Below are 19,928 nucleotides of genomic sequence, written 5' to 3'. Positions count from 1 at the left end.
AATTTTCATACCGTCAAACCTCCTCCCTATTTTACCGTGGTATACGGTATTACCGCGTGACTAATTAAAAATTACGAGATAAGGCTCAGACGGCATCACACATGATGACACGTTCAACCAGAGAGTGTCGGTTCCAATAATGCATCTAAAAGCTGTCAATCAACTATTAGAAAACAGGAGATACACATTGTCTCACACCAGAGAATGTGAGCAGAGTGGTGATATTTCCTCTAGAGAGGGGAGCGCATTTCTGAAGATCACGCGCCACGAGCTCTCGACGCAAGCCGAGTGGAGCCGAGATAAAATTATTTATTAATAAACTAGTGTTTTCTATGACAGTTGCTGCAAAGATAAAGATTGCATTGACGACGCAAACTGGCATCTTCATGGTATGAAAACACGAACAAAGAGTAGCCTAATGCACACTTAATATGAATAAGCCTATAGCGGAGAGCAGCCCATTTCTTTTAGCTTGTAATTGTTTTGTTTAAAAGTATAGACATTTCAAGCTTACATATATATACACTTCTCAGATCATTAAGACATGTATCTTATATGCCGAGTTTCAGTTCATGTATGAATCGCGCTCCAGTCACGCGTCGGCGCGTGTCCTGATTACTATCTTTGCTTTTTATTTATTAGCCTAATCCAGGCAATTCGTTGATGAAAAAAAAAAATAAATAAAGATGCAATTTATTTAAAACGAAATTCGTTTTAAAGAAAGGCTTTGTACAAAACAAAACGTAATAAGTGGCCATAATCATGTCTGACTGACCCAACGTGTTTTCTATGTCAATTGCTGCAAAGATAAAGATTGCATGCAAACTCACATCTTCACGGTAGTGAACGCAAATAAAGAGTAATGCACACTTCATATGAATTAGCCTAAACATAAGCAGAGAGCAGCCAATTTCTTTTAGATTGTTAAAGAAGACATTTCAAGCTTACTATATATATACACTTCTCAGATCTTGTTTCTTATATGCGAGGTTCAGTTCATGTATGAGTCGCGCTCCAGTCACGCGCTGGCGCGTGTCCTGATCACTATATTTGCTTATTATTAATTAATCCAGGCAATTCGTTGATGAAAAAAATAAATAAAATGAAGATGCAATTTATTCAAAACGAGATTCGTTTTAAAGAAAGGATTTCTACAAAACAAAACGTAATACGTGGTCATAATCATGTCTGACTGACCCATTCCAAATGTTTTTCGATATTGCGCATTTTATGATCTTATCTTAGTCATCTCATGAAGTTCCCTTTTCATAAAATCAACATACATAGAAAAACATCATATTATTAAAAAATATGAAAGGAATACGTTTTTTTTTTCAAACCTAGCTTATATTTAAGCGTCACACGGTCTGTCCCGCTGTAGACAACATGCATGTGGCGCATGTGGTGGTGGGGCGCAATTTTCAAATAATAATCGAATAATACCAGGCAATCTTTAAATATTATTTTTGCTTGAAATGCCCATCCCTGCCAAACTGCAGAAGTCGTGTTCTTCTTCTAGACCAAGTCACTCGGTGCGCAACTTGCAATCTTTGCCCTCTCTCCCCCACTCTCTCGTCACCACACTGTCACGTCATGAGAACCAGATATAAGCATTTTAGCCATTAAATAAATTGTATTTAAAACATTGCACTTATATAGGAGACAAGAATTCCTTGTCTCCTATTTAAGTGCATTGTTTTTTTTTTCTGACGGTATGACGATATTGAAAATGATACCGTTGCTATTTTTAGATCCCGCGGTATACGATATTACCGTAATACCGCCCAAGCCTAAAAACCAGACAAAAAAAGAAGACAGTATTTGAAAATGCTATGATGAAAAAGTCTTTGGATAAAGCAAGAAGTCAGACGAGAGTCAATATCAACTGTGCTTTCCAGCCGTGGCGGAACTGACAACCAAGGGCTGCACCAACAGTGCTTTTGTGGAAGCTCTTACATGTAAAATCTTACATGAAATTCACTCTCATCACAGTGTAACTGATGGTAATGGGAAAACGTGCATCATGCAACCTGTTTTTAGTTTAGCTGTTTTTAGTTTTTATATTACTAGCTCGTTACCGAATCAAACTCAATATATTTTAAACTTTACCATTACCAGTATCGATATGTTAGCTTGATAGTGAGTACTAACAGCCATGCTAGTTGTTTGTATTAATAGTGATAAAGTTAGGCATTTTATTACATGTGATTCTGACATGATGCCACTATATGCACTGCTCCTCTCAGCGGCGCTGGTAAATGCGTACGGTCAGCAGCGCTCGTTCATGTGTTTTGGGGGCGTGGCTTTGTAAGAATCCCAGACGGGAGGGGGTGGGAGTGAATGAAATAATGAGCTGGGTTTATTGCAGCACTGAGAGGACTACAGACACTCGATTTGTATACTTTCTTTTTCAGAGTACTTGGATTTTAATTATGTATTGGTATATATAGACAGTTTAAACAAATTTGGAGAAAAGTTTTTTGTAGAAAATGTCTACCCCACCTTTTAAGAAAGAAAGATTGAACTATACACAATACCAGTCTAAAGTCATAGTTTGCTTTACGTTTCACATTTTAAATAAAGTATCTTGAAAAAAGGATTGAGGTCATTTGAATGTAGTGAAATGTAGTGAATGTAGTGAAGTTTTTCTACCACCTAGATCATTTACTGTGATTTTAGAAACAGCATCTTAATCATAGGCAGCTGTTAATCTGACAATGTCTCATTGCATTACAGCTGTTTGAATAATTTTGACATATCATTGTGGCGGGAATCTTCTTGTGTAACTTGTTAATCTGTAACTGTCTTTCTTTCTCCAGAGAATCCATCTGATGCTGATCTGTGGTTACTGAACAGTTGCACAGTCAAAAACCCTGCAGAAGATCACTTCAGGAACTCCATAAAGTAAGTTTCTGCAACTCACAGTAACTGCATTAAGGTTTTATGTGTATTTACTTTAGGGTCTGGAAAATTAACATGTGATCTCATGCTCTCAAAGCTACCTTGCTTTTGCTAGCCTCTACGAAGTGCCTACCCTATACCTTTTAATATTTACTTTTTAATGCATAGTTTACGTAATTAGTGTAACTTGCATATAAATCATTTGTGGTGTTCTGTGGATGGACACCCCTCATCATTACAGATGCCATTGATTAATTTAGCCCTTCATGTGACATTGCGATATAGAACACCATATACAAAAAATCAACATGCTTCAGGATTTAGTGTGCTGTCTACCTAGACAAGTGTAGAGCAGTAGTTTAGTGAATTTTTTAAATGGTCTGTTTTACTATTGTGTATGTGTGTCAAGTCTCATTTATATCCATAGCATTTTATGGAATACAGATTGTTCCAAAGCAGCTTCACTAATGTTCCTGTCATCTCACTAGTACACTCACACACTCTCTCACACACGCACACACACACACACACACACACACACTCTCTCTCACACACACACACACACACACACACGCGCACACACACACACAACCTCCTGTAGGAATTGAGATGCAGCTGAAAACCCTTCAAAATAAAAATACATTTTTTTAAAGGGGACCTAATCATCAGGAAGTAGCTATCAAATCCCCAAATGTAACATTTTCACATTTCACAATCATCAGTGCCAAATGATTTCTGCCATTGTCTTCGCAATCTCTTCAGAAATACATAAAACCGAAAGCTCTTAGTCATCTTACTTGTAATGAATATGCAAATATTATTGAAATTAGTCAGGGAAGAATGGGGTCTTTTCAAAACCACACAGTTTTCTAGGAAAAAAAAAAAAAGGATTTGAGAGAGCCATTGCTATAATGCTAATGCAATTACAGCTGCATTGAGCTTTGCGTCTGGCTGCGGTGCCGGGCCTCTTGCGCCCACTGTTGTGGCTCTGAGCGCAGTGCTTGCTGGGTTGTTGCATTTCATTTACATATTGAATTAGTACAAAGGCTTCCCAATTCAATCCCCTCCCCCCACAAAGGAAGGCACATAATGGCATCTGTGGGCTTGGAGGCAAACACAAGTGTTACCACTAAGTAAACACACATCATTTACAAAGACAGAACAAAAACACTGTGAAAGGAGTAGCCATGCAAATCATGACAGATTCACAAAAGAACAGATGTGGACGTTGTGAACACAAGCACACATGTGCAACATATTAAAACAACATCAGATTAAGAAGCAGTACTGCAAAAAAAAAAAAAAAAATATATATATATATATATATATTTCCCAGTGGCAGTCATAGACTGTAAAAAAATATGGACAAAGCGTCTGTGACGTCACCCATAGACTCCCTTAAGAACGGGTTTGAGGCTGTTTATGGGGGGTATGGGCGGCGCCATACTGGAAAATCTTGGGAAATACAAAATACAAAATTTTCAGAAAGGATACAGAGGTGGTATGTGTTGTCAGATCATGGCCGAGACGTCAAATTCACTCGGCGCAGCCCGTTATCAGCTGTCAATCAAAGTTAACCGCCCTTATTTGTCATACATTTTATCTAAATACGATCTAAACTAACAAGTTAGAAAAAAATTCACCCCCCTCACAGTTGTCAGGCACGTGGGATATATTGAAGATTACAATAAAAGTCCATGGGACCAAACTGTAAACATATGAATTTGTGCTGTGAAAATGGATATTTTAACATGACGTCTAAGGATATTTGCTCCCTTTTAGGACCGGCCTCTAGCGGATTTGAGATGTATTGCAGTTTTTCGCACTTTCGGGTAGGCTTCAGCTTTCAGATAAGAATGTTGCCGCTTGGTGGCAGTACAATCAGATCTATAATATATTTACATATTATATATATTATTATGGCAGCATTTAAATATTCATCCAGTTCCTTTTGCTTGAAGATCAGATTCATCTCAGGCCCTAATGTGGACTAGAGGTCGACCGATATTGGATTTTACCGATAACGATAGCTAGGTTGGGCTGTACTTGCCGATAACCGATTAATCAGCCGATAGTTTTTAAAATTGATACTGGATAAAAACAAACATAACACTCCAAGTAAAACAGTGCTGAACTTTATTATAAAAATACAAAAAACTGGCATAAAAGGCATTCTTTCAAACAAACAAAAAATAATACTCTAAATAACAAATTAAACATTCCAAATGTAACTGTTTAACTGTTCTTTTTCAAGCCAACCTAATGAATAAAAAAGAAGCTTCAAATTATAACAAAATTTGCCATCTGAAAATAATTTAAACATTAAAATATGTCAAATGTGTGTTTCTTTAGCTATAACATGTTGCAAGTCCAATTTGTTAACAATGATTTATTAGCTAGTTTACATGAACTATGTGCATTATGCAATATAAATGTTTACAGCATTAATATTTGAGCAATACAATTTCACCTTAATCATTCATGTTAGTTCATAGAGTTTTGACTATGGTTAACAAATAAAAACCTTAATTTAAAAATGTAGTATGTTAATTAACAAACAATGGACAGCAGTTATTAACCTTAGTTAATGTTAATTAATGTGTTAACCAGCGACTGGCAAGTTCGGGGCTTTATTAGGCTACTGTCGGTGGTTCAGGGGGCTCCACTATGCGCTGCTCTGTCTATTATTGGTCCAACCTAATAAAAACGCCAACGGTCCGTGAAGCATAGCCGATATGAGTTGCGTATTTTAGTTCCACTTTCACTTTGTTTGTATTCGCTGCTATGGTAACGTGTCGATAGATCGCTTATTGCTCAGACGCACATCAGGTTGTGATATTTGTCTCCGTCTCACTCCGTCTCTCGCATGTTCCCACAGACTTTTAATCGCGCTATTTTTGTCACGGATTCATTGACGCGTCCCTTCCACGCTTACCATGCGTTTAACGTGTGGCAAATTTACCGGTCGCACATGTGCGACTGGATGTAAAATTCAGTCGCACACTCTCAAATTTTGGTTGCAAAATGTGACTATTTGGTCGCAGTCTGGAGCCCTGTGTTTTATAGAACTTAAAGAATATTTAATAAAAATAAATATGTATTAAAGTGATGGTGAAAAAAGAACCGAATGCTTCTCTGATTCGTTTGTTTTTGTCGGCTGTATGAACATATCAGTTTGCTATCATACGTCTCTAGATTATATGCAACGTCGCTGCATAATGAATGCATCAAAGAGACCAGCTGGATATAAACTAATGCAAATAGATGGTAACAATTTGTGACATTAAACATTCGGGTCGGACATAGGTGTATTTTTGTGTCAGTGTTTTAACCGCTTGAGGTACTAATGTGCGTCCTCTCAGCCACTCTCGAAGACAAACAAACATACTGTTGTGCGGTTCTTTCTCTACTAATGCAGCATTTAGTCAACAAATTCATCCGTTTATAATGATATGACAAAATTCCCTGTACCTTTTCGCTGTCCGTGCTTTAGCACGCGCATCAGATGTCAGCGATCTCCGCTCTCCACACAACGCGCGCTCTCAGTGTCACGTGTCGAAATAAACAACACGAGGCATCAGTTGATAGTTTTTATGACACCTCTAGAGGCCGCTCTTGTACTGCATGATGCCAGCAGACCCTTCTCAGCTCTCTCGTACTGTGTAATGAATGACAGCGCACACTTCTCAGCCGCCCCAGCAACGGACGAAACCAGGAAATAACTATCGGTGCGGATTTTTGCCGATAACGATAGTTCCACCAATCAACTATCGGTGCCGATTAATCGGCAAATCCGATGAATCGGTCGACCTCTAGTTCTTTTAGACGACTACAATCGGAGTTATATTAAAAAATGTCCCGTCTCCTCCAAGCTTTATAATGAGAGTGAATGACTGGAGAAAATTTGAAGCCCCAAAAAAGAAGCCTCCCTCTGTATCCATCCATTATATAAGAAACCCATATGGCTCCATTGGGTTAACCTGACACACAACTCAATGACGAACGTGGAAGCTCAGAGGAAAGAGCAAAACAAAACACCAGTTGCGAATTAGCCATTTTGAAGAGAAATGTCGAAAGATTTCTATATAATCGAAGAGGAGCTTTAGTTTGTTGCACAGCCCTATTTTTTGTAAGTCGCAAGAGGCTTCTAAGCGCATGACGGTGACTTGCATATGCATATGGTCGTCTCGCAGTAGCTAGTTATTTTAGATTTTAAAGTTATAAATATTGGTATTTTTCTTATAAAAACCCATGGCTTTTGCTTCATTAACCCCCCGGAGGCGTGAGGAGTATTTTTGTTTTTTGTTTTTTATCATGGATGGATGCGCTTTTTTGGGCTTCAAATTTTCTCCATCAATTCACTCCCTTTTTAAAGCCTGGAAGAGCCAGGAGATTTTTTTAGTATAACTCCTGATTGTATTTGTTTGAAAGAAGAATGTCATGGAGACCTAGGATTCTTTGAGGGTGAGTAAATAATGGGCTAAATTTCATTCATGGTTTCATTCATGGCTAACCCTTTAAGCATATGTTAATCCATTATTGAGACCATGTGCCTAACCCTAACCTGGATTTATTAGGACTGAACATTAATTCATTTTGAGTGCAGTGTTTTCATTTTTGAGTGCAGGAATATATATATATATATTTTGTTCTAGATCCTCACTAATGTGATTATTGGGATGGGCTGGATTGTAGATCAGTATGTCTTTGTAATGGGTCCCATGGTCTATTCTCCGAACTGCTCCTGCACAGTCCAGATCATCAGTCATAGCAGATGATGTACGGTCTGGCCTTTCTCTACCTACGAGCCTGATCTCAGTCAGCTAGTCAGAGTATGAGCTGTGTCCGTAAAACACAGTCTCAGTGCTGCACATTACTGCATCCAATTTGGCATCTGAATTGTACTGGTGCGAGTGAAACAGATGAGACATGCTGTGGTGGAGCTCAGGAATACGATTGAGCCAAGCTGCTGATACAGAAGATTTTGTGTGGCTTTGAGAGTAACATCAGAGTTAATAAAAGTGAAATGTACTATATGAGACATGAGGGCTAGTGGTCAGTCATTATCAAAGAATAAACCCAGAAGTTTAACTCACCGGTAACTATTTTGCCATTGAGAACAAAACATATCTGTTTAAATGACTGCAACATAAGGCAGGCTGTGTAATTTTTTTTTTTTTTAATAAACGGGCTCGGGGCGGACTCGGGCTGATCATTCTGATGAGCTGTCAGATACGGGCCGGGCTAGGGCCTGAGCGTCTTGGGTTAGGGCCTGAGCGTGTGGTGTGTGTAGTGGGGTGTTTTAGTTTCACTGAGTGAAGTGCTAAAATAAACACTGTTGTAAAATGGAAGCCTAGTTTATAATTTTTTATTTTTTTATTAACCTCCCGTATTTTGACACTACCGTGTCACCGCCGGTAGTTGGTCCATTACCAAACTCAGCAATTTTTTTTTTATTTTTTTTTTACAAGAGCGCTCGTGCTCTTGCATGTGCTCGAACACAAGAGTGCGAGCACTCATGGTACACGGCCACACTGAGACTTTCAACACACCGGAGAAAGCATCACACAACATGCTGGAAGCTCATGCAAATTCCCACTGCAACATTACAATAGGCTACTTTTATCAGCTTGACTGAACTAATGCCCCATGCTCATTTCAGTGTAACAGTAAGATCGTAGAAAGTAATATTACTGTACTGAACGTGTCTGGAAATGTGTATTGTAAACAATATGATAGTAGTGGGATGAGTGACATTAGACAGATTTAGTACATGAAATAAAAGTTACATCCTAAAGCACCAACTTTTTGTTATCCTGGAACAGTCTTTTGTGTTCATTTCATGTCTCATGTATGTTGTAGTTTACCTTGCTATTTCATTACAGTTTACCATTATTTCAGCATATCTGAAAACTTGTAATTTATCACAATAAAATTAGTGGATGACTCTCCATCATTCAAATGCTCTGTCGACATTGATCCATGTTTTTGTCCTAAGTCGATCCGATTTATTTTTGGCCTGACGTGCTTCAGCAGATACTGAGATTTGTTTCGTTTTGTTTTTTATATTTATGTGGAGTTTGTGTTGGAGTGTGTGTTGTGCTGGAGGCAGGTCATTTTTTTTTGGTGTTATCAGACTCATGTCGTCATCTCCAGTGCCGTCGCATAGACTGTATATAAAAGGAGAGAGGCTCGGGAGCACGCATGCACGTCACATCCGATGGATTTCGCAGAAAATCCGACGCGGAGACTTCACATAAAAATAGGAATACTGGCCTTCAGAGGTAATATCAAAACCCGACAAGTGGATCATTGTAATGTGTGATTACAACCCCTTCACACACAGGCATTAAAAAAGGGATTAGTTTTAGAAAAACAGTTACATTTTAGCACCTTTAAGTCCACAAGACCAAAAGTTCATATGAAGTGTGCAATTTGGGACAGGGCCACTGTAGTATTTGAATCTTACTATTTCTTTTCCATGAGCCTCTATTTAAAGGACATTTAGACTCCTCAAGTTGCAATATGGAGCTTTATTTATCCTTTATTTAACCTGGTAAATCCCATTGAGATATCACTATCTCTTCTTCCAGGGAGACCTGAAGTCCTTTAAATCTCATCCTGTGTCTTGATTCTCCAGGGCTTTAATAGTGGCTCAAGGAAATGTGCGTTAGATTTAATATTTGTTGTCTTGATTGGGCTCAACATGGGTTTGGCACTTTCGTCACTCTTAAATGATAAAGTTTTCTGTGGTTAATAATATTTGAAGTGACTCTAAAAACCTAATTGAAGTTACTGTGAAAATTAAAATGGAGATCTGCTTTTCAAACCCTGTAACATTGACGGTTGTCAGCGCGTGACATTTGTTTTTATAAGGATTAAGGCTCTCAGATTTTGTAGGGGAATTAATGCCGTCATGTGTGACTACTGTGCAGTTCAGGTAATAAAATGTATATGAGACATTTTATTATACGCATGCCACTGATGCCAGCATTAACCTCCACCAAATGTGTTTCCAGGAAGAGCCTGTTAGCTTCTTTGTGAACTAAATTTATATTGGCTTTGTGGACTCTTACGAAATCGAATAACAAGGTCATTTCCAAATAAAGTCCAATAAAAGAGAGCGCATCTTAAGGAGAAGTGTTCAGTCGAGGTGCTCTATGGTCTAGGGTTTTTAATAGTCCATCAAAGAAAACTTCAGGATGGCACTCTGGAATTAACTGGAATTAAAAAAAGTCTTTATTATTAGATGGTAGTGTTGCTTTCGTCAACGAAAATTATGACTAAATATCATCGTCAACGAACCTTTATCACGTGACAAACGAGACGAGACGCAACGTAAATGCTGGTCGTGTGACGATGACTATAACTAAATGTATAATGCAATATCGTTGACGAATAAAAACGAGACTAAATGTGGTTAACAAAAATAAAAACTATGCTAAAATGTATCTTCATTTTCGTTGACCAAAACGAGACGAGACGAAATGTTAACGTTATCTCGTCTCGCTTAGCCTACTTGCATTATTAGTATGCAACATTTCTGTTTCCTGTGTCACTTCAGGGGCTGCATTTTAGATCGCACTGTGCAAACGCATGCGACTTCAGATCCTCAAGCCCCACTCGCGGCATTATTTAGAAGAAGCAGTTGCGTGAGTTACAGCTGTTTCACACACACTCCGTGTGTAGCGTGTATGCGGTGCGTGTTGCAGTATGCAGGAGCAGCGCGCGTTATTGCTTTCACATGTGCTGCGTTTGCAGTGCGCAACTGATCTACGGCAGTACCACAATCACAACATTATCCTCTATTTTTATTTCAAATCAGTATTTTAAATTAGCCTACATCCATTTTGTCGCGTCGTTGAGGTAGTGTGTAGATCTCTGCTCTGCTGTTATGCACGCACCGCTCCCAGAGCGCGCGGTATGAGCGCTAATCATAACTGTAACATGGGTGCGGGAAAAATACGCACTGCAAATGGGTATGTGTGAAACAGGCTTTAGCATAAATGACAACAAACAAAGTTAAGTCTGTTACAGAGAAAGGGATTCGTCTTTGGGAGAAAAAGAAAAAATGACATTTGGAAAAACTTTAATTTCATCATGTGTGTAGGCTGTTTGGTTGGTAAAATAAATATGTTGTAAATTCAATTCAGAGCGTCTTCCTGGATGCATTCTTGAGTCTATAAGGTAACAATAATATAAGAAGATAACTGTAATAAGATAAGATTGTTTGAAATGTGTTTGGCTACAAGAAAAAAATTGGTTTCGTCTATAGGCTAGCCTACTAGGTAGGCTTCTTATATATTGACTGGGTTAAATAGAATTGCCTACTAAAAAGAGACTAAAATACAATTTTCATTGACTAAAACTAGACTATGTGTTTCGTCGACTAAAACTAGACTAAAATGTCATCGGTTTTCGTTGACTAAAACTAGACTAAAATGTCATCAGTTTTCGTCGACTAAAACTAGACTAGACTAAAAAGAGTATGAACATGACTAAAACTAACAAAAACTAAAATGTCAGCTTGACAGAAAGACTAGACTAAAACTAAAATTAAAACAGGCCGCCAAAAACAACACTATTAGATGGCTACATACAAAAAAAAAAAAGCTCATGTCTTTTTCGGGGAGAGCAACAGAACAAACTCAACAACAGTTACAAGGTTCATTCATTAAGTCAATACATACATTTCCATCCATCCATCTTCTTCCGCTTCATCCGGGGCCGGGTCGCGGGGTCAGCAGTCTAAGCAGAGATGCCCAGACTTCCCTCTCCCTAGACACTTCCTCCAGCTCTTCTGGGGGGACACCGAGGCGTTCCCAGGCCAGCTGGGAGACATAGTCTTTCCAGCGTGTCCTAGGTCTTCCCCGGGGCCTCCGCCCAGTTGTACGTGCCCGGAACACCTCCCCAGAGAGGCGTCCAGGAGGCATCCGGAACAGATGCCCGAGCCACCTCAGCTGACCCCTCTCGATGTGGAGGAGCAGCGGCTCTACTCTGAGCTCCTCCCGAGTGACCGAGCTTCTCACCCTATCTCTAAGGGAACGCCCAGCCACTCATTTCGGCCGCCTGTATCCGGGATCTCGTCCTTTTGGTCATGACCCAAAGCTCATGACCATAGGTGAGAGTAGGAACGTAGATTGACCGGTAAATCGAGAGCTTTGTCTTACGGCTCAGCTGTCAGACACGGGCCGGGCTAGGGCCTGAGCGTCTCGGGCTAGGGCCTGAGCGTGTGGTGTGTGTAGTGTGGTGTTTTAGTTTCACTGAGTGAAGTGCTAAAATAAACACTGTTGTAAAATGGAAGCCTAGTTTATAATTTTTTTATTTTTTTATTAACCTCCCGTATTTTGACACTACCGTGTCACCGCCGGTAGTTGGTCCATTACCAAACTCAGCAATTTTTTTTTTTTTTACAAGACCGCTCGTGCTCTTGCTCTGTGTCTGGAAATGTGCATTGTAAACAATATGATAGTAGTGGGATGAGTGACATTAGACAGACATTTGTGACATTTGTGACATTTGTCTTACGGCTCAGCTCCTTCTTCACCACAACAGACCGGTACATCGACTGCATTGCTGCAGAAGCTGCACCGATCCGTCTGTCAATCTCCCGTTCCATCCTTCCCTTACTCGTGAACAAAACCCCAAGATACTTAAACTCCTCCACTTGAGGAAGGATTTCTCCACCAACCTGAAGTGAGCAAGCCACCCTTTTCCGACTGAGGACCATGGCCTCGGATTTGGAGGTGCTGATTCTCATCCCAGCCGTTTCACACTTACCTGCAAACCTCCCCAGTGCATGCTGAAGGTCAAGGTGTGAAGGGGCCAACACGACATCATCCGCAAAGAGCAAAGACGAAATTGTGCGGTCCCCAAACCTGACACCCTCCGGCCCCTGGCTGCGCCTAGAAATTCTGTCCATAAAAATTATGAACAGAACCGGCGACAAAGGGCAGCCCTGCCGGAGTCCAACATGCACTGGGAAGAAATCTGACTTATTACCGGCAATGCGAACCAAGCTCCTGCTTCGGTCATACAGGGACCGGACAGCCCTTAGCAAAGGACCCCGGACCCCATATTCCCGGAGCACCCTCCACAGGCCGCCTCGGGGGACACAGTTGAATGCCCTCTCCAAATCCACAAAACACATGTGGACAGGTTGGGCAAACTCATATCAGGTTTAGGACTGTCATTGACAGTGAACATCTAAAGTTTTTGATATTCAATTCAATTCAAGTTTATTTGTATAGTGCTTTTCACAATACATATTGTTTCAAAGCAGCTTTACAGAAAGTGCATTACAGAAAAGTACATGGAAAAATACATTTGGTTAATCATGTAATATTTAGGGTATAACATATCGACGGTGTTGAGTCGTCTCTTCCACCAACATTCCACCAACCGTCTCTTCACAGGCGTTGAGTCGTCTCTTCACAGGCGTTGGAGCATCTCAAGTCTCAGTGTGAGGCTGGATACAAACTGGAGCTGACGAACGCCATTTTTCTCGGGACTAGCGTCCTGAGATAACAGCAGAAAGGCAGATGGGAAATAATTAGCATAGCTGATGTTCACAATGATTTCCATTACATGGGAGTAGATGTTAAAAACCACAATCTCACAAATTCTCCGCAACCCAAACTCTCCACAAATCAACCATACACTCCAACCCGTTTGACTAAGGCTGTCGAGCCCCTCTGTCGCGGTAATACGTTTCAGTGGCAACGGTTCCATATGGCATATCACCTACCGCAAAACACAATATCTGCCCAACCACCCGTCATTCACGCAACACACACAGGAACGTAATAACTGTAAATACTATGCAACTTATACAAGTAACCTGCAGACTCTTCAAGTTTTATAGTATTAAATACATTCGATCTGATTCAACAGAGGAATAAAAGGTAAGCATTATGTGAATGCTTGGCTAAAGAGATGCATCTTTGGTCTAGTTTTAAACTGTGACAGTGAGTCAGAGCCTCGAACAATATCAGGAAGGCTATTCCAGAGTTTAGGAGCTAAATGCGAGAACGCCCTCCCTCCTTTAGTGGACTTAGATATCCTAGGAATGACCAGAAGCCTCGAATTTAGTGATCTTAAAGAATGTGAAGTAGAACTAGTATTGAAATACAGCCTTGGTCAGAAGCTAAACGTTAATCATTTGTAATTTTAACTAGCACAGTTTCTGTGCTATGATGCGGTCTGAATCCTGACTGGAATTACTCTTTATATTCTGTGTGGTGGTCAGTTCTGTTTTTTTTTTTTTTTTTTTTTTCAGTTTAAATTGATATTAAGCTTTTATGGGCATTTACCTTTTATAAAGCCATTACCTAGGGCTGTAACGATACACCAAATTTACGATTCGGTTCGTATCACGATTTTTGACCCACGATTCGATTTGTATCGCGATTCTATCACGGGGCGGGGCTTGGGGTGAAAAATAGATTTTGAGAGGAAAAAATATACAAGTATTTTTATTAAACATTTGGAAAAACGTATAGGATCTGAACACCAAAAAACAATAATAACTATGCAAATTATTAAACTAAACTAGGCAGTGTAGGCTGCTGCTTTTGGGTTGTTTTCTGTGCTCCAACTATATATTTTTTTATAAGGCTATACACTTCTTGTTTTGAACTTCATGCATCTGTATTGCATGTTAAACAAGTACATAATGTAATGATAACAAGACTGTTTTATCTTGCTGATGATGTGTAGCCTACAGAGGCTTTAAACAGACATGAATGAGAGAGATCAGCAGAGCGTGTGCGATTACCTGCGTCTGTCTTTGAAGTCGTGAAAAGGTTGCCGTGTATCATCATTTTAACGTTCACGTCACAGGTACTATTTCCCATAAATGCGCGTCAGCAGCAGCGCTGGCCAGCATCCCACAGCGCGTAGAAGCCGCGGGGAAATAAAATCACAGTCACGCATTGAATCAATGCCATATTTGTCTCTAAGTGAAGCATCAGCTTCAGCGTTACCCATGCGACGCATTGCTGCTCAGCTGAGCCCTGAGCTGAGCCTTGAAAAGTCGAACTCAAAGTTAAAAATAATTAACACCTTCATAACATCTCTTTTAATGAATCAGCTTTTTTGAACGTGTTTGTTGAATGAACGGTTTAATGACTCGCTCAAAGTCCGTTGTCATAACAATGTGCGCGCTGAGTGAAAGCCCAATTCGCATATAGACAAGTTTCGGTTATAGTGGTTACTGAAAATGTCCTCGTTTTTGTCCACATCGTAAACATATTAATACAGCAACAGATACATATAAATTAAATAAATATATGGCAGTAATAGGGCACATCGCGCTATTGAGTCACTCATTCCATAACCGCGACAGCCTTCGCAGAAGTGAACGCGCCAAAGAGAAATGCACTTTTCATGCGGATTACATAAGCAGAGAGCGGTCTGTTTTCTTTCGTTTTGAATTGTTCTTTTTAAAAGTTGACATTTCAATATATATTTATTTCTCAGGTCTATAAGCTTATAGGGTTTCGACTCATGAGATGAGCTCCAATTCAGGCGCCGGCACCTCAATATCGTGAATCGTGATTATCTGTAGGCTAGATATATTTTCTTCTTATTTATTAAATCCAGGCAATTGGTTGATGAAACATTTATTAAAATTAAGATACAATTACTAAAAAAACGAAATTCAATTTAAAGTAAGTCTTTGTGCTTTCTATTTGAATTCTCTGAAAGTTTAAGTGCCGCTTCCAGAGAACTGTCACGACATTGTTTTTTTTTTTTTTCCTCGAACATGAAAAATAAAACAAAATAAATATTTTATGTTCTGGGGAGAGCTAACCCTTCATTCGGTGGGCAGCCTAGTATTTCTTTTGGTTTGTACAGTGTAATTTACAGAATTATGAAAAATATAGGCTATATTTTTGCCACCTAAATATTAAAGATGTTTTGTGTCGCGTCCGTGTACGCGCGTGTATTTCCATCATATTAAATATAAAATGCATGTGTAGACTTATATTTTTCTAATGTATGGACCTACTGGATTTTATTAAGGGAGTAGGCTATGGATATATAAACAGAAGTGTCAATATATTGATATTAAATGCATTTTCTGAGAATGTATTATTTTGATGGATTTAAGTTTTGGCTAATTTAACCTCAACTAGTTTTGTGGTGTAGGTCTACATATTTTAAAATGTTAACTTCAAATTATATAAATAGTACTTTAAAGATGTGGTAGCATTGGATCTGGACGGGAAAGATAACTGGGAGGTGGAAGGGGTGTGTCGCGATTCTGCCTTCTCACATCGCGATACAGTATTGTGGACCTGAGTATCGCGATTTCGATTTTATATCGTATATCATTACAGCCCTACCATTACCTAATCAAATGCATCATCTTTTGTGTCTAACTCTAACATTTAAGCAATAAGTTATATTAGAATAAGAAGACACAATAGGGCTGTTAACAATAAAAAATAAAAAAAATAAATAAATAACATGTATTAACTAGTATTGTTTCTAATCAAACCTTTTTGTAATGTTACAGGAGCGTGGAACTGAAACGTTAAAATACTAATGATGCTCATAGTGAACCGATTGCCCCTCCCCCCAGCAGTTATAACATCATGTACAATTATATTCAATATAATCTCCTGTATTATTTCTGCTCCAGAGAGAAGGGTGTTCAGCCCAACAAACAAATGGAGCTAAGTGAGCTTCCTTGTGCCTGCATGTCTGCAGTTCACTGTGAAATGAAAATCCTTGCTGAAAATGAAAGTTATTTGAATGGCACAACAATCAACAAACCTGGTCATTTGTTCCAGGTAAACCCTGGCAATTCAGCCACGATTAATCGGTCTCATGGTTTTGAAGCTGCACCATAAATCTCCCTGACTAAATTTGAGACTAGATTTGGTTAGTGAAGGAGAAAATGAACTGATAAGTGATGGAAGGCAGCAGCAGAGATTTGAATTCTGCTGGCGAGAGTCACTTGTTGTGTCGACAAGACAATGAGCAGCTTCTGACTGAGAGGCAGCAGTCAGAAACCATTAGTACGTGAGGGGAATCACCTCTCTTCAAACACCGGAGTAAATCTTTCTGATCCCCACTGCTGTGAAGCAATTCACCAGGAAAAAGTGCAAACTTTTCTCCTTTTCAATCATTTCCTTCTCATTTTGATCTGGTCAGAGATATGATCATTTGAGAAGTGTGCAAGTTTGCTTCTGAAGCTTTTTCTATTTCACCCACACAAGTCTTCAATCATTTCATCTTTCCTACAAACTTGGAATTGAAGGTGGTGTCTGCACTTTCGTCTAAACTCCACTCCTCTTGTCATGGAAGCTTTTCTTGAGGCGACTTATTGTGGGCTTGCAGCTACTGTATAAAGGCTCAAAGCCTGAGATTTGTCATGCTCCTAAGGCAGCTGTGCCTGTCCACTTGATGTTTTACAGGGCTGCCCAGTGCTCAGCCTTTACTTATTACGCTGGTCAAAGCTACCGTTTGTGAGAGGAGTTGTATTTTTAACAAGCCTCTGGATAATTGGCGGCCTCTGGTATCCTGCCACCACTTTGTATATCTTCACCTAAGGCTGTGGTTGTTAAGACATCATTGCCAGACGGTGGATTTAAACATGAAAATAAAATCAAAGTCTTCCAAGTTTCCATGATTTAAATTATATGGGCTGATGAGAAATCTCACAATCTCCTTGTAAATGTTTCACTTTTTCTTTCTGTAATAAAGTTCAGAAGAAAGCCCGGCATGTTTATCGCTCCTGTGAGCTTCATGACAGTCATAGCATCAACAGCCATCTGAAAGTGTCCAGTCCGTTTGTAGTTGAATTGCATTATGTATGTAGGTCCAGCTCTACAGTAGGAGTCCATTTCTGACAAGGTCAGCCTAGTCGTATATTTTAAATATTTGTTTAATGGTATATTTTTACTAAGTACTATAAATATATGAGAGAGTTTCACCGCACTCACGGCAAACAAGGTGCCTGACAGATAATACTTGACAACCCAAAAAATAAGTACTATAAATTAAAGTCAGTATCACAAATTCTTTTGCCGTCTAATTTTTTCCCTCTCAATTTTAGCCATTCAACAATACAGTAGAATTGGAAGCCATTATTTTTAGCATTTAATTGGCTTTGTAATGTACTGTATAACTTTTAATTTAAGTGAACTTAAAACAATCCTCACAAACTATACATTTTATAAGCATAAACTATAAATTTCTGTGTGTGTGTTGGGTGTACAGAGAGCTACTTCAATAGAGTTAGCTACTTCAGTAGAGTTTTCTTTTGCATCTTATCACACTTTAATGGTTTAAAAGCACTTGAATGAATGAGTGTGTGATCATTTAATGTAACGCAGACAAAAGATACCAGAAAAAAAGGACTATGCATTTAAATACATTAACGTTTTTTTAACATGTTAAACTGAAGAAAAATCTCAAAATGAACACTAATTTTGACAGCCTACTTTTTAGACCTCTCTACTTCATTTACTTCCATAGTTAACCCATTTGTTAAGGTGATTATACACAGGGCAACTTTTTGAGTTACTGGGCAATGTTGCCGTCAACGGGCAACCAGACGGCAGAACGAACCAAGAACCTTGGTCAGAAAGCATAATTGACCAGAATGATCTTGGCCGACGCTGATCCACTTTGTGTAAATGAGGGCTTGTGTGTCAATGGTGCTTCACTTTCAGACTCCAGTTCGTCTGACTCTCATTAAAATTATGAGATGATGATTATTTAATAAAATAAAATACAATTGTACAATTAAAATACAATTGTAAAAGATTAATATTGTGTACATAACAGTGTTGCCACAGTTACTTTGAAAAAGTAACTAAGTTATTTTACAAGTTACTTGATTTTTAAAGTAACTAAGTTACTTTACAAGTTACTTGATTTTAAAAGTAACTAAGTTACTTACAAGTTACTTTTACTAGTTACATTCAGCAGTTGCCGACAACACACCCTCAACATAACGACCTCAACATAAAAAAAAAACACAACGTCAACATAAAAATTATAACCGGTTTTGCCAACATTCACTTTATTGGAAGTGTATTTTTAACAGTAACATCAACAATCTATCTCCTGTCATTGAAAGTTTAGCTTAAAAACTATTTCCTGAAAAAAACATTTTTTACCAAAAAAAAAAAAAAAAGTCTTTCTTGACTTAACTTAAGTCTTTCTTCACCTCACTTAACATAAATACTTGTTTTTATAAAAAATAAAATAAAGACAGCCTTTCTTGTCTTCACTTAACATAAATACTTGTCTTTATAAAAATTTAAAATATAGACTATAAAATTTCTTGACCTGAAATATTTAACAGTTAACACTGTGACAAAACTTACTATTTATAATCTGCATTTTTTATCTTTATTTTTTATCTTATGTTTAATCATGTTATGAGTTAAGGAGAGAGGCGAGTAAAAACCAGTGGTTGTACATCATTAACAGAAGCTTCTCAAACCTCTCGGGTTGAAACGAAGGCGACCGTGTTTAATCGCAGCATTTCCTCCACAACAAACTGCCCGACCAACTTCTTCAACTCCCCCCACTTACTGGTTTTGCAACGAAGTCCAGCTTTTGCTTTTGTGGTGGGGAACCTGCTCTCTGCTTCGCATCACCTGGCGTGACTTGCTCTGTAAGTTTGGCTGTGCGGTGCTGCGAATCCAAATGTTTTTTGTTTGTTTTTTGTTTTTTTCAAATTTGACGAAGTGTTTCTGTAGGTAGATAACACTGTCACCGCCAGCAGTTTACAACCGACCTTAATGTTGCCGTCTTTAGCTGAGACAAACTCAAAATAGTGACTGTATTTCCAGCTAGAAAAAGCGCATCTCTCTCCTCCCTCCAACGTTGTTTATATTTGTGTTGCTGCGTGCGTGTCTACACGTGACGCGAACCTCATGCTGAAAACGTGACTTGTCGCGCACACTCCCCGAGATGCAAGAAGAAATAAATATATGTATTTACTAAGGAAAATTACAAAAATAGTAACGCACAGTGACCTGGATAAGTAACTTTAATCTGAT

General features: G+C 38.8%; 1 protein-coding gene across 3 annotated transcripts in view; it reads left to right on the top strand.

Annotated features, from left to right (window-relative positions):
* The window catches only part of cdkal1 (CDKAL1 threonylcarbamoyladenosine tRNA methylthiotransferase), a 541,736-nt gene that overhangs the window by 106,745 nt on the left and 415,063 nt on the right, over positions 1-19,928 (top strand). For all 3 annotated transcript variants that reach the window (XM_089117457.1, XM_089117458.1, XM_089117459.1), the window contains one exon: positions 2,820-2,904. In XM_089117457.1, coding sequence (XP_088973583.1) covers positions 2,820-2,904 — 85 coding nt within the window. The remainder of the gene's footprint in view (positions 1-2,819; positions 2,905-19,928) is intronic.

This window comes from Pimephales promelas, chromosome 12 (genome assembly GCF_988280905.1).
Source record: "Pimephales promelas chromosome 12, fPimPro1.hap1.1, whole genome shotgun sequence".
NCBI classification, from domain to species: Eukaryota; Metazoa; Chordata; class Actinopteri; order Cypriniformes; family Leuciscidae; genus Pimephales; species Pimephales promelas.
The sequence above is the reverse complement of the archived record's forward strand: the minus strand, read 5'-3'. Positions and strand labels throughout refer to the sequence as shown.